At 41.3% G+C, this 15,219-nt stretch overlaps 1 protein-coding gene across 35 annotated transcripts in view; it reads right to left on the reverse strand.

Moving 5' to 3' along the window:
• The window catches only part of NRCAM (neuronal cell adhesion molecule), a 356,777-nt gene that overhangs the window by 106,988 nt on the left and 234,570 nt on the right, over positions 1–15,219 (reverse strand). For 28 of the 35 annotated variants that reach the window (XR_003998518.1, XR_003998516.1, XR_003998517.1 and 25 more), the window contains 5 exons: positions 11,101–11,297; positions 10,045–10,167; positions 9,457–9,627; positions 8,859–8,915; positions 6,463–6,574 (listed from right to left, as the gene is read on the reverse strand). Coding sequence is in view for 32 of the 35 variants with exons in the window: in XM_030548968.1 (XP_030404828.1) it covers positions 6,463–6,574; positions 8,859–8,915; positions 9,457–9,627; positions 10,045–10,167; positions 11,101–11,297 (660 nt within the window). In the remaining 3 variants the exon portion in view is untranslated. The remainder of the gene's footprint in view (positions 1–6,462; positions 6,575–8,858; positions 8,916–9,456; positions 9,628–10,044; positions 10,168–11,100; positions 11,298–15,219) is intronic. The other 7 variants (XM_030548983.1, XM_030548987.1, XM_030548997.1 and 4 more) reach the window with 1 other exon arrangement.

The raw sequence follows: 15,219 nt of genomic DNA on the forward strand, positions 1-15,219 counted from the left end.
AGCAGGACAATTACATCCATTTCATACACTCCTGTTGATATACCCCAGAATGATATTAGTCTTTTTTGCACTGCATCACACAGTTGACACATATTCAATTTGTGATCCAATATAGCCCCTAGATCCTTTTCTGGAATACTACCACCTAAGCCAGTTAGTCCCCATTTTGTAGTTGTACATTTGATTTTTTCCTTGTAAGCGAAGTACTTTACATTTATCTTTGTTGAATTTCATCTTGTTGATTTCAGACCAATTCTCCAATTTGTCAAGGTTGTTTTGAATGTTAACCTTGTCCTCCACAGTGCTTGCCACCCCACCCATCTTGATGTCATCTGCAAATTTTATAAGCATACTTTCCACTCCATTATCCAAGGCATTAATTAAAAACAGTAGTGGACCCAGGACTAAATTCTGTGAGATCCTACTAAATAATTATTCTCTGCCAATTTCACTTTGAACCACTGATAACTACTTTTTGAATACAGATTTTCAACCAGTTGTGCATTTGCCTTATAGTTATTTCAACTAGACAACATTTCCCTAGTTTGCTTATGATAATATAATGTGGGATTGTGTCAAAAGCCTTATCTTAAGCAAGATATACTTACTGCTTCCCTTCTATCCAAAAGGCCAGTAACCCTCTCAAAGTAGGAAACTAGGTTGGTTTGGCATTTTTTTCTTGACCAATCCATACTAGCTATTCCTATTATACTGTAGGTGCTTACAAACTGATTGTTTAATAATTTGTTCCAGTATCTTTCCAGGGATTGAAGTTAGGCTGACTGGTTCACAGATCCCAGGGTCCTCTTTGCTCCCCTTTTTTAAAGAGAAGTATTATGTTTGCCCTTCTCCAGGCCTCTGGGATCTGACCTGTCCTCCAAGAGGTCTTGAAGAGAACATTTAATAGTTCTGAGGTTGCTTCAGCTAGTTCCTTAAATCCCCTAGGATGAATTTCATCAGGCCCTGTTGACTTGAAACCATCAAACTTATCTAAATATCTTTTAACCTGTTCTTTTCTCTATTTTGGGTTGCATTCCTTCTCTCTTCTTGTTAATACCAATTGTGTTGAGTATCTGGTCACCATTAATCTTTTTAGTGAAGACTGAAGTAAAATAGGCATTAAACATCACAGCCCCTGATGTTATCAGTTATTAGCTCTCCTTCCCTGTTAAGTAGAGGATCTACACTTTCCTTCATCTTTTTCTTGTTCCTAATATATTTAAAAAACCTTTTCTTACTGCCTTTTATGTCCCTTGCTGGATGTAACTCATTTTGTGCTTTAGCTTTTCTGATTTTGTCCCTATATGCTTGTGCTATTCTTTTGTACTCCTTCTTATTCATCCATGCTTCCATTTTTTGTAAGATTCCCTACTGATTTTCAGGTCATTAAAGAGCTCCTGATCGAGCCATTATGGCTTCTTACTATTCTTCCTATCTTTCACGCTGGTATACTGTAGTTGGCAGTTGTGCCTTTAATACTGTTTCCTTGAGAAATTGCCAGCTGTCCTGAATTCCTTTATCCTTTAGCTTTTCTTCCCCAGGGACCTTTCCTACTAGTTCTCTGAGTTCATTAAATTGCTTTTTTGAAGTCCATTGTCCTTACTCTGCTGATCTTGCTCCCCTTTCCTTAGAATCCTTCAGAAGCACAACCAGTTCCTCCACTTTCTGAAACAAAAACTTGTCTCCAGTACATTCCAAAAACTTAGAGTCATAGAGTTGAGGGCCAGAAGAGACCACTAGATCATCTAATGTGAACTCATGTCTATCACAGGCCACCAACATCACTTAGCACCCACACTCCAAACCCAATGTTCAAAATGAGACCAAAGTATTACAACCCACAGGAGACTGGACTAGTACAAGCCACAGGCAGAGAATAGGAGGGACCAAGGGGCACCAGTACTTGAGGCCCCATAACGGCTAGGAAATGGTTAAATGAGATATACCCAGACAATCCTGGCAAGTGACCCACACGTTGTAGAGGCAGGCGAAAACCCCACAAAGTCACTGTTAAACTGACCTGAGGGAAAATTCATTCTCTATACCACATATGGCAGTCAGATCCTGAGTATGTAAGCAAGAATCAGCCAGCGAAGCACCTGAGAGAGAGAGAATGCAATGTGCCACTTCAGATCCCTGACCTACCCTACTCAATGCCCCATCTCCAGCCACGGCCATCCCTAATGCTTTAGAGGAAGAAGATTAAAAAAAACTCTCCCTGAATATGTTGGACGGGGAGATCTTCCAGACCCCTGCTGGTGGCTGTCTGAACCCTGAAGCATGAGCTTTAGGAACTTAAGAGATAAACTGAAATGAACTCCAGGACTGTCGAACCCTGCCTCCCATCATCACAATCAACCTCCTCATACAATTGTACTTATTGGACATTATGTCCTGGTACATTTCCCTTTCCTTGTCCTGCTGGGATTCCTGGGCCTTTCCCCTGTCCTCCTTCCTTCTCCATGCTGTCAGTCAGACTGGCCCTTCAATCCCTTTGTTCATAGTCTTATGCAGCACTGGTTTGTAGGATCTCTCTGAACACGTCTTCTCTCTCTTCCTCCTCATGGTCAAGCATTCTGGGGCTATGGAGGGGGCACCCCTCAAGGCCATCATAGCAGAAGCTGCTGATGAAAACTGAGATGTACCAATGGATTTACAGTCATAAAGAAAGGAAAAGATAAGTTTCTAAATTCCCTTTTCTCAATCCCATAAACATTTTAATAAGAAATGCATATTGAAATTTCAGCTTTAGAGTGCCTTGGCACAGCCCCAGCAGGGCCAGTTCTTCCATTTAGGCGACCTAGGTGGTCGCCTAGGGCACTAGGATTTGGGAGAGCGGCATTTTGCTGACCTTGGTGGCAATTTGGCAGCGGGGGGGGTTCTTCCACGCTTTGGGTCATCGTCGGCAATTCTGCAGCGGGTCCTTCACTCACTCCGGGACCTGCCGCCGAAGTGCCCCGAAGACCAGGAGTGCGGAAGGACACCCCCCACCCCGGCCACAGAATTGCTGCCAACGACTGGGAGCGCGGAAGGACCCCCGCCTAGGGTGCCAAAAACCCTGGCGCTGCTCTTGAGCCCCAGCCATGGTGAAAATGGCCTGCCAGGGGCCGGGGGGGGGAGGGGAGGAAGGATTTTCTGATACTTGAAGCAATAACATTTCAGTCCCTATTCCATGGGTACTGAGTGCAGGGCAATGGCACTGAATATTTGCACTATTTTCCACAGGAGGTGCTGATTTTAGCTGATATCTCACTTCTTAGGATAACAAAGGCACAGAGCACAGCTACTACTGGTGTTCAGAAGCTGCCCAGGTCCCTGTGCCTCCAGCCTGTTTACTTCAATTGTGCCTGCAAAACTCATTGCACAGTGGCATGGGAAAGAGTTCTATTGCGAAGAAAGGAATAATGCAGCCATCCCTAGAAATCTTTGGGAGAGGACTGCAGAGTAGCCCCATGGAAGTTTCATTGAGCTCTCTCAGGAGGATAAAATGGACATGTCTATGTACATAAACAAAGTGCTCCGCATCCTGCCCTGTCCTACTTGCCTCAGCCAACTGGGGAATGAAAATGCAGCTGCCATCTCAACTTGTTTGTTTTACCTCTACCTCTTCTCATGTGAGTAAATCAGTGGAAAGTTGATACCTGTGATTTAATAACTTGGGGATGGGATGGGCTCCATCTTTAAATTTAAACACTGTGAGGAAAGATGTATGCACACACTTACCTGAGATCACTTCCCTTCATCAGGCTCATCTGTGCTTGCCTGGTGGGACTGGCTAGACTGAGGTGGAGTCTCAAACAGGTCCTGGCTTGCAGCATGGTTGGAGATCCCCCGCTGCATATCCCCCTCCTCTTCCTCAATGTTCACAGTAGGGGTTTCTGTATCAGGCTTGTATGAGGTATCTGTGTGGTCTGTGGGGTGCTGGTGAGGTCTCCAGCAAGTATGGCATGCAGCTCATTGTAAAAGGGACAGGTTTGCAGGGCACCATCAGATCAAATGTTGTGCTCACTGGCCTTGTTATATCCCTGGAGAAGTTTCTTTGCTTTCATATGGCACCGTGGCTGATCGCTGTCATACCCTTTGCCAGCATCCCCCATGTAATCTGTTTGTAGATGTCCATGTTTCTACGGCTGGTCGATAGCTGTGTTTGCACAGCCTCTTCTCCCCACAGGGCCAGGAGATTCAATATCTTCTCCCCACAGGGCCAGGAGATTCAATATCTCCTGCCTATTCCAGGTTGCTGTGCATGGAGCCGACACAGTAACTTGGATACAGTTGCATACAACAAGGATGAGCTGATAGGTGTATTGCAAAGGTAGGCAATCGGGAAGAGGCATTTCAAAAACATCTATAGAGTTTTAAAGGAGGGGTAGGGGAGTGGCTTGCTGTCTCTGTGACCCCTGGGCAGTAGAGTTTACAATTGTAACCAGACCAGTCACTGCTGCAGGGAATGAAGCATTGTGGGGCAGATGCTGGAAGTCTGTGAGGGTTGACACAGGTCACACATTATCTACACCAGGGGTCGGCAACTTATTGCATGTGTGAAAAAATGGCACGCAAGCTGATTTACCATGGCACGCTGCTGCCGGCCTGGGGTCCCAGCCACCGGCCCTGTTCAGCCTGCTGTCGACCAGGCCGGCAGCGGGCTGAGCAGGGCTAGTGGCCGGGACCCTGGCTCAGCCCACTGCCAGCCTGGGGTCCCGGCTGCTGGCCCTGCTCAGCCCGCTGCCAGTCTGGGGTTCCATCCACTGGCCACTGTAAATGTAAAATGTATTACTGGCATGCAAAATCTTAAATTACAGCGAGTAAACGAAGACTTGGCACACCACTTCTGAAAGGCTGCTGACCCCTGGTCTACACTCACACTGTCAACTTCAGTAGGTCAACTAGGGCTCCCTGCTGTTCAGAGAGGTAGTTTTACTGCTTCACTGTAGCAGGGCACTTACATTATTCAGAAATAAATTGATCATACACACATGCACAAATAGGTTGACACAAAGTGACTTACATTGACCTAACTTGGTAGTGTAGACCAGGCCTAAATGTGCTAGGGATGAGCCCATTCCAGAGCGGCCCCTGTACTTGGGGACGCCAACCACTAATTTTTTTCAGATGCACTCAGTGCTCTTTGGCTGCTATTGAAATTCTGGGCCCACATCTAAAATATCAGGTGCTCTGTAGTGTATTGAGATTTTGAAATGCTAATAGCAAATTGTTTGTTTTAACACTACATCTGAGCTGATCAAACTTATGGAGATATATTTTAAAATGTTTAAATGTAAAAACTTATATTTGAGAGGTGACATTCTACTGAAGAAACAAATATAAATAATTCAAGACAGATATCCATTTAGAAATCTAGTATCCAAAATTATATACAGTAAGATGTGCTCTCAGTAATGATGGTGTTAACTAGAAGAACCTAATTTACACCAGTTTAACAGAGCAGAATTTGGCTCCACATGCACTGTTATCTACTAATAAAAAACCACCACGAAAATAGACAAGAGAGAAAAACGTATGACGACACAATGTACTTGGTTAATATTTCAAAATTGTACGCCATTTTGATGCAATCACATGTACTTTATGCTAACATGGGCCATGGACTGTTTTTTGATCTTGGGGAACCACAGAAGTCTCAACAAGTGATACAATGTTTCTAGTTCTGCACCAAATCAGTTACGTACCCTTCTCTGCCAATTGCTTATTAAGAGTTAAAAGCGGATGTGTTAGGTAAAATTCATTTATCAAATTGGTAGACTCATTGATAAAAGTATTATTTTGTGATTTCCTATGCACACAGGTTCCAGTGGGGGCCACCAAACATTAAAGAAACATAAATACATACCAATTGACAAATTAATTTACAAAGAAAAGCCAGAGATAGGAATAGAATGTGGTCCTAAGGTTTCCCACACAACTGATTTGCCAGTTATTGTCAGTAGATGAAGATCAAGTCAGCAGGTTCTTACTTGTCTCTGTAGTTTCGGAGAGTTTAGTTATCATAAACGTGAGGGAACATGAGCGTAGGCTTGATTCAGGCATGCAGCGGGAACATGACAACAAACTCTTCCCTAAACCTCTGCAGATGCATCCCAAGTGCAGCCTGAAGCACCCATGCTATTCTACTATCAGGCCTCTCTTGTACATAAACAATCAATACTACTGAGTTTGTGCAGCAGTTTTGTGATGTGTAAAGGTTGGCCAGCATAATAAGGGTTGTTTCATTTATGTCCTAAATATGTTTTTAATCTATACATATTATATGTATCATGTTTTGAAAACAAACACCTCGGTTTTTCGTTTCTATCTGCTTGTCTCTGTGCATCTAACATCTATCATTATGACATCTAGCATTATGCTATGAGTACTTTCTACAGCACTGATGTTCTTTCTGAAATATTTATCAGTATTTCTACCTTTGTATTTAAAGAACATTTTGACTGAAAAACAACTCACAATCCTTCTGCAATGCACTCCAGCAAAAGTACATTTCCCCTTAGTTCCACTTTATTACTTGTGCTCCCCATTGGAGTTAAAAGAGTTGGTCGTCTCTCTGTCAATGGCTTGGCTAATTAAAAAAAAAATTAGAATAATGAAAACAATCAGAAAGATATTTTTCAAACTTATTTCCCAACCCAGCAAAAATCCATCTACTTCCAATACATATGAATACTGACAGTAAATATATTTATAGTCAGGTACGATGATAGCATATATACTAATATTAAAATGAGGACTCAGTTTCATGCATATGGGAATTTCAGAATTTAGCACAGGAGTTTTTCTGTGTATTGTTCATTTAATTCAAAAATCCTTTTGTAAGAATTTGCAGAGCTACAAAGGGTTAGGGTTTAGCTCAGCACACTAGAATCCTGTCTGGACATAAGAAACATTGTAATTTTGGATACATACATTAAAAACAGCCAACTTGTTTGATATTGTACTTGCATAGGCCCTGATTCTGCAATGTGATGGGTTCATATGGACCCTTACATCTGTGCAGAGCCCCACACATTTCAATTAGTCTTTGCATAGGTGCAGGAATCATATTGCAGGCTCTGCATAGGTGCAGGAATCATAATCAACATCTGATGTTTTTTGTACTTCCACTAACACCACAAATAAGACACAGAAAAAAACTGAACCAAATTAAACCTGTTGTATTAAAAAACATAATAAGAGTGACAAGATATATTGCAGTTTAAAATATGCTTTGCTCAGAATCTTCCAGTCCACAAAGGACTTGTCTCATAAACCTCAGCCATGTCTTGTCCCTTTAAGACATAATTTTAATTTGAATGTTTCGGCAAACCTGAACTATATGATCAACTGCTTTCTTCACAATAATAAAAATTAAATAACATGGCCAATATATAGACATAAATGTAAACTCAAATTTATACACAGATTACTATATCTGTTCCAAAACCTTGATTTAATTCAAAGTCTATTACAGTATTTCATAACTCCATTTTAAAATATTAATGATACAGAAATCGGATCAGACTGTTTTCTGGAAATAAACATTATAAAAATACTCCAGTATTCTACTATAATAGCTTAAACATAGTAGTCTGCTGAGGTATCTTTTTATATGGGCAGCAATATAAAGATTTATATGCCTTGTTTATCTGGACACAGGATTTATTGCTCAATTAAGTCATAAAGAACACATTAAAATAATTTTAGAATGTACCTAGAGCACCTCAAATACTAGTATATGAAACGTACCTCTTCAGAAGGAAAAGAGACAGAGAAAGGGGAGCATAGAAAAAGGCCACACTACAATAAACAATCTGCCCATTTTATGCACTGCAAAAACCCAGTCAAGGCTGTGAAAAATCCTGGCAAATTAACTTCTGCAGCCTTGTGTCACATGCCAATTGAATGGATTTTTATTAACTGTACTCGATATGTCACTCTATTTGCAGGTCATTATTACCCTGTTACAGAAATCTCACCCTTGTGGTTTTCTCTCTAACTAAATTTAACTTTTATGTAGACAATTCAAAGTTGTCATCCTCTTGCTATATTTTGGTTTTCAGTAATTGAGGGTTAGTGTCTATAGAATCTCAGTTATGGAAAAGGCCTCAAGATAAATACAATAAAATAATAATATATTTTTTACCTATTTTCTGTCCATCACATAGAATGTAAAATTGTGGGGACAGATCCTCAGCTGATGTAAATTTGTGTACCTCCATCAAAGTCAACTGAGCTAAGCAGATTTATATCAGTTGAGGATATGGCCCACAATGTAGAAAAACAGACCATTGAACATGGACTGAATTAAAGTTAATTAAAAGAAAAATATTCAGAATTTTGTTTCTCTTAAGTTAATTTTACAAATACATTTAAAAGTATTAGACTTTTACATTTATGAAACAGATTAAAAATGAATGGCATATTAATTATTAAATATTAAGAGCATCTGTTAAAATATTTAAATCTACTATTAATGCTTATGATATAGCATGTAATATTGACTAGTCCCAGTGATAACGAACGTTTCCATTTACCAATTAAATTAGAGGAAAAACATAATGCACAGCTAATACAGAAGCAATTAACATATATCTGTAAAATCTGCCAGTGTGACTGGATTCATTTGCTATGAAAGCTGAGATTTTGTTGTGTGTCATATTTTTGACATTACATCAAAATTATTTAAGTATTTTTAAAGGCTCACACTGCATCGTCCCTTTGTAAAGTGTATATTATCACCAGTACTAAAGGATATATTTATTAGAAATTGGAAAGGGGAGTCAAAGGTAAGTAGCCATGGAGGTGAAGTTAGTTAACTAAATTCTACTGTGAAAGAGGGAATACCAGTGGGGATCACCATAACTCACCACCATAAAAATCAGTGTCACTCAAATTAGCAGATATAGTTTCATTCAGTGAATCCACTGAAACAAACAGAATATCATGAAGAATGCATACAGGCGGGGTAAATCAGATTACTGGGCATCAAACGTGAATCTCTATGGCCAAGTTGATTTAACAATACAAGCAGAAAGCAATATGTTATTGCAGCTGTCTGCTGATTAATTCGTTTGAACAGTCATGATCACTATGAACTGGTGTACGCACATAGGATTGCCAATTCAAATTCAGTATTCATCATACTATAATCTTTAAATAAGTAAAATGGTACAAAATATAGGTGATCTGAGTGAGATATTATTGAAAAGGAAAAATGCAGTATTCAACGTAAAACTTTAAAGGCGAACATGGAAAGTAAAACAGCATGTATTATTTAGCACAGCTCATGTTTATTTATAAAGAAAACTGGATATTAATATTTTAAAGTTGTATTGAATTATTTCTTATTTATTGTGATGAAGATTACAATTTCTCTGTCACATACAACTACTTAATCGTAGGCCAGCAACTGAAAAATCTAGATAAATACAATATAAATGTATAATTAAGAAAAGTAATACTTACTTGAAAACACCTTCACAGAAATAGGTTGCTTCTGCTGTATAGTCTGAGTGTGATTAAATCTCGCATAACAAATATAGTCCTCACGAGTGTCCTCTGGTTTTACGTTAGAAAAATAAAGGTCTCCATTTAGACCTTGGGAAACTCTTTCATTTTGAGGCAGCCTTTGGAAAGCTAAGTAAAAACAGGGATACATTTATTTTCATTATAATACATAAAGAAATACATTAGTGATCTGTGGACCCCAGATGTGACCTACCTTCTGCCTTTTGTAATGTCTCATCTTTTTGTAAGTGCTATCAGCTGCTTCCTTATCTCCCCATAAAAATACCTTAGCAAATATAAAACCACAAGACACGTGCAGACAGCCTCAACCCTCTGCACACACTGCTGATGAGCAGCCTCTCTGCTGGCATGGCCCTTCCTGTTCTGTGGAACTGTGCAGCCTTACACAAGGAGAGACTGGATTTTATCCTCACTGAGTAGCTACACTGTCTGCTGCAATTTTTCATAAGTAATTACAAATTACTTAGAACAGTAATAAAAATGGTCAAGAAATATGTTATTTATGCAGATTTAATATAAACTTACAATTATCCATCCAAAATATTATAGGTGGTGGTAAGCCAACTGGAGGGCTGCAGTGAAGTACTAGAGGATCACCTTCTCTGACAAGTTTTGGTTCTACTTTTTCTTTAGTCCACAAGGGGGATCCTGTAGAAGATAATTTTCACATTCATAAACACTCTGGATTGATAAAGTTCCAGAATTCCATGAAAGAACAATATGTGCAACATAATTTAAAAGGAACAGTCCTCTGACATTTACTGTGAACGGATTATAACTTCTACTTCTGAGTAGTTGTGTTGTCTTTGGAAAAAAGAAAGGTTGCATTATATTGTTGTTTATACATTTTAGAGAATCATTGCTTTATTCTAAATAATCAGAAAGGGATTCTTCTGGGTAATCACTAACATTTAACAAGTTTGATTCTGGATAATGTAGAAAAGCAATGCATACAATTAGAAAAAATGCAAAGTGAGACAGTTCTGAAATGGCATTACATGTGGAGAGATTTAACAAAAAATAAGAGGAGCTCAAGAAAATATATTTGAGCTCAAGAGCTGCGATGTTTGAAAAGTATGACAATATAATACCACAATAAATTTAAGATTTGGGGACAGGAGGGATATGTGTTTTTGTCTCAATATACTCCATGTTTGGGCTTTGGTTTTTTTTTTTTTTTTTAAAGTAATTACTTTGCAAGAACAGATTTTTTTTTAAAGTACTCCACATCAAAGAAATACATTAAAGATTTACAATTCTTTTTTCTAATTGTAATGTTTTATACACTGTCCAATTTTAAACATGACAAATGAGTCAGACATACTGAAAACCAGGAAAACATATTGGGTGTTTAACTTACTAAGGAACTTTGGAGAAAATTGGCAGCTTTTCATGCAGTATAGAACTAAACCAGAATATCAGAAACTGTACAATTACCTTCTAACAAGATCGCTTTGATGATTAAAAAGATGACTTTTTTTTTAAAGAAAGGAGAAAAGAAAATAATTAAACCAAAAAGTTCACAATAAAACAAATAAGTACAAATGTTTCAGGTTTGATGAATTTTAGAGTAACACTTACTTGATGAGCGTATAACAATGTTATTGGAAATTGCTGCTCCACGTTCATTCCTTGCTGTACACTGATATACTCCTTCATATGCTTCTGCCTTTCCGCCATTCATAATATTTATTACAAGGGTTCCTGAGTTTGGCTTCACTGTTACCCGGGCATCTTTATCTATATCAAAATGAGTTCCATTACGGGTCCATGAGAAACTAGAATCATAAATACAAGAATAGGAAACTAATTACTAAAGATTTGGAAAAAACAAGAAAAATAACTTCAGAAAATCTCTTAATACCATAGAGATTTTTGTGTGTAGCATAAAAATGTGGCTTAAGAACAATATATTTGAATTATTTAACTGGGAAATGAAGAATAAACACACACGCTTTGAGACAAAAGACTTGGCTACACTTGTTAATAGGTGCCATTTTAAGGTCAGCAATTTTGCTATATATTATTTATATTATTTTAAATCACAAATTGTAAATTATTTATAATATTTATATTATAAAATTACACAGGATTGATAAACTAATCACAGAGAAAAAACTGCTTTCATTTTCCACTAAAGATGATACAGTGAAATCTGCTAGAATTGATATTGTTAAAGCTGCATTAGCATTTCCATTATAAACCCCATTATTCAAAGGGGTTTATAACTAGCCTGTAAGATTTTGATCTGGGCTGAAATGTGTCATATCAGGTCTCAGCAGAAGATCATGTCTCTTAATCGGTTTGTCCATTTTTTAAGTTACCAGAGTGAATAAAACGGTAATATTGTGGATTTGATTGCTTTTCACTATTCTAATGCAAACAGTAGTGATTTTATACATCAAATTTTGCATTCGCCAAGGCCATAACAAATCTGTTACTTTTGGTGTTACCTAAAACAACTGATGTTTTGTAAAGTAGCTGCTGAGAATGTACAGTATTACAATTCATAAAGATTTCTTTTCAGGAAAAAAAATAGATCCATAGTATGCCACTCCTACTGCTCTAAAAATGCATTCATAATATATATTCTCTTACTTCCAAAAACACATTGATACAATGCTAGGATCATGATTATATGGCTGCACCTCATGAAGTGCTGAGCACATACAATCCCTAGTGTAATCAGTGGGTGCTGCTGATACTCATTACCTCTCAGGATCAGACCCTTAAACATACAAAAGTTGGCCATACATTGCACATTTATATTTGATTACTAGTGAGATTTTTACTTATAAATCTAAATACATGTAGTACAAGTGAAATTCAACCAACTCAGCAGGGTTCACACAGCTTAAACTGTGGTATGTCCTCCTATGGTTGAACAGTGCACGAGAGTTTCCGTAATCCATGAGCACCACGAGTGGAAGATAGATGGGGTTCAATTTTAGCTTCAGATAGATAGATGTGGAATGAGCAGTGTAGGAGCCTGAACTTAGAACACCGAGATCTAAAAGCATGAGCTTCTGTTGCTTGAGCTAAAAAGGCAGCTTGTTAGCTAGAAGCAGCAGCATACTCAGAAGCCTCAATCTATGGTTTAATCCAGCGGTTCTCAAACTTCATTGCACCGCGACCCCCTTTTGACAACACAAATTACTACACGACCCCAGGAGAAGGGACCAAAGTCTGAGCCCACCTGAACTCCACTGGGCCCAGGAGGGTGGCCAAAATCCAAGCCCCGTCACCCTGGCGGTAAGGGCCAAAGCTTGAGCCCTATCACCCCAGATGGGGTGGGGGCAAAGCCCAAGGGCTTCAGCCCCAGAAGGGGGCCAGTAACCTGAGCCCACCATCCAGAGCTGAAGCTGTTGGGCTTTGGCCCCGGGTGGTGGGGCTCGGGTTTTGGTCCCAGGCACCAGCAAGTCTTGCAACTCACTTTGGAGTTCCGACCCCCAGTTTGAGAATCCCTGGTTTATTTAATAGCAGGGGACAAAGACATACATTGCATTAACCCTCTCCCTAGTGAATTTCAGAGTTCCAAAGCCGTGCTAATTTCCACTTGTGTCTGCAGGGATCTAACCCAGAACTATTTGATCTAAAAGATGAGCCTCTGCTGCTTGACCTAATGGATCAAGTCAATTAGTTCAATCAAAAAAAAATTTGGTTACATAGTGCCTATGAAAATAGGCATAACTAAACTCAGGATGTCCCTGCCTCGTTACCCCCTCCCTTTCCCCTCCCCCCACTTTTCTTTGGAAAATGCACTAGAAAATTCAAGCACTTCATAAACTACAGTAAGCATTACAAATTCATCATCTCACTCAACACCGAGTTTTTAAAGAATGTCATTACCTCTGTTAAAATAGAAATTCTGGTTCAGCATTAACGCTAGAGATGCTACTGCACTTCTGCAACAGATGTGTGACATTAAAAACGTCTTACAATAAAAACATTGAGAGCACAGGAGAGAAAATCTCCCTGCTCTCGGGTCTGGTGTCCAGCGTCACAACTCCCCCAGACACCAGAATGAACAATTCCATGAGAAGTCCTGCTCAGCCCCGGGTTGGAGTATGTCAGTGAGCTCTGTGGCGGTGAAGAATGCTTAGTATAGTTTGCATAGAGCACTGTGTGAGTGGAGCATGCTCAGTACTCAGAATGTTTGGTGAACTTTACTTCCAGCCTCTATCAAACATCTACTGAAAGTATACAAATGGTAATTTTCAGATGTTTATAAATTGAATAAATTCAGGTGGATTTTCATGGGGCACCAAAAAGAACCTCTCTTTGATCCCATAGTCACATCCCTGAATATTTTCAAGACCCACTCTAAAAACTGGAGGGAATTAGAGCTTCTCAACAAAATTTGTAAGATTTTTTTTAACATTGGCAGTGATGAGCTGGAGCCGGTTCGCAGGAACCGGTTGTTAAATTTAGAAGTCCTTTTAGAACAGGTTGTTCCAGGACAACCGGTTCTATAAGGGCTTTATTTAACAAAAGCTCCGGCACTCCGCCCCGGCCCCCAGCTCACTTCCCCCTCCTCTCCTGAATGCTCCATCCCCCCTCCTTCCCCTCCCCGGCTTCTCGCAAATCAGATGTTCACGAGAAGCCTGAAACAAGCAGCGGGCACGTAGGTAACCTGGGGCGCAGGGGGAGGGGAGGTGTGGCGGGCTTAGCGGCTCCCCTTCAGCCTGGCACCCCTGGTCGAGTGCCCTCAGTCAAGTGCCCCTGGCTGTGGCTACCTCTGGCCTGTCTCCTGGTCACAGCACCGCAGCTCCAGCCTGGCCCGGGCTGAGCAACCCTAGCCCCGTCCTGTCCCGGCCTGAGCCCCACGCCCCCAGCTTCGGCCCAGGGGCTCCGTCCCGGCCCCGCGGCTGCAGTCCAGCCTGGCCCCACCCCGCCCCATGGCGCTGGTCCTGGCCCCGCGGTGGCCGGCCCGGCCCCTGCGGCGCTGGTGCTGGTCCCGGCCCTGACCCTGTGGCACCGGTGCTGGTCCCGGCCCCGCGGCTCTGGCCTGGCCCCCGCGGTGCTGGTCCGGCCCCCGCGGCGCCGGTGCTGGCCCTGGCCCTGCGGTTGCGGCTCCCAGCCCAGCCTGGTCTGGTCTGGCTCGGACCCTGCGGTGCCGGTGCTGGTCCCGGCCAAGTGGCTCCAGGCAGCGCGGTAAGGGGGCAGGGAGGGGGTGTTGGAAGAGTGCAGGGGAGTTTGAGGGTTGTGGGGGGGTGGGGAGTCAGAGGGCAGGGAACAGGGGGATTGAATGGTGGCAAGGGTCCTGGGGGAGCAGTCAGGAAGGAGCAGGGGTTGGATGGGGCAGTGGGGGGCAGTCAGGGGCAGGAGTTCCAGGGGCAGTCAGGGGACAGGGAGAAGGGGTGGTTGGATGTGGCAGGGGTCCCGGGGGCAATCAGGAATGAGAGGAAGGGTTGGATGGGGCAGCAGGAGGTAGTCAAGGGACAGGGAAGGGGGGGGATGGGGCAGGGTCCCGGGGAACATCAAGGAACATGGGTTGGATGGGGCAGGAGTCCTGGGGGGGGAGCCATGACCCCCTCGTGGGGTGAGAGGAGGGACCCTGTTGTTAATATTTTGGCAGCTCATCACTGAATATTGGCAAAACAATATATGTTTGCTTGCCCTCATTCTAGAAAACAGCTGAGCTCTTTCTGCTGAAACTTTTCAAACAATTCAGCCTAATATGCAGAGATGTAGCATAGA

This window comes from Gopherus evgoodei, chromosome 1, assembly GCF_007399415.2.
Source record: "Gopherus evgoodei ecotype Sinaloan lineage chromosome 1, rGopEvg1_v1.p, whole genome shotgun sequence".
Lineage (NCBI taxonomy): Eukaryota > Metazoa > Chordata > Testudines > Testudinidae > Gopherus > Gopherus evgoodei.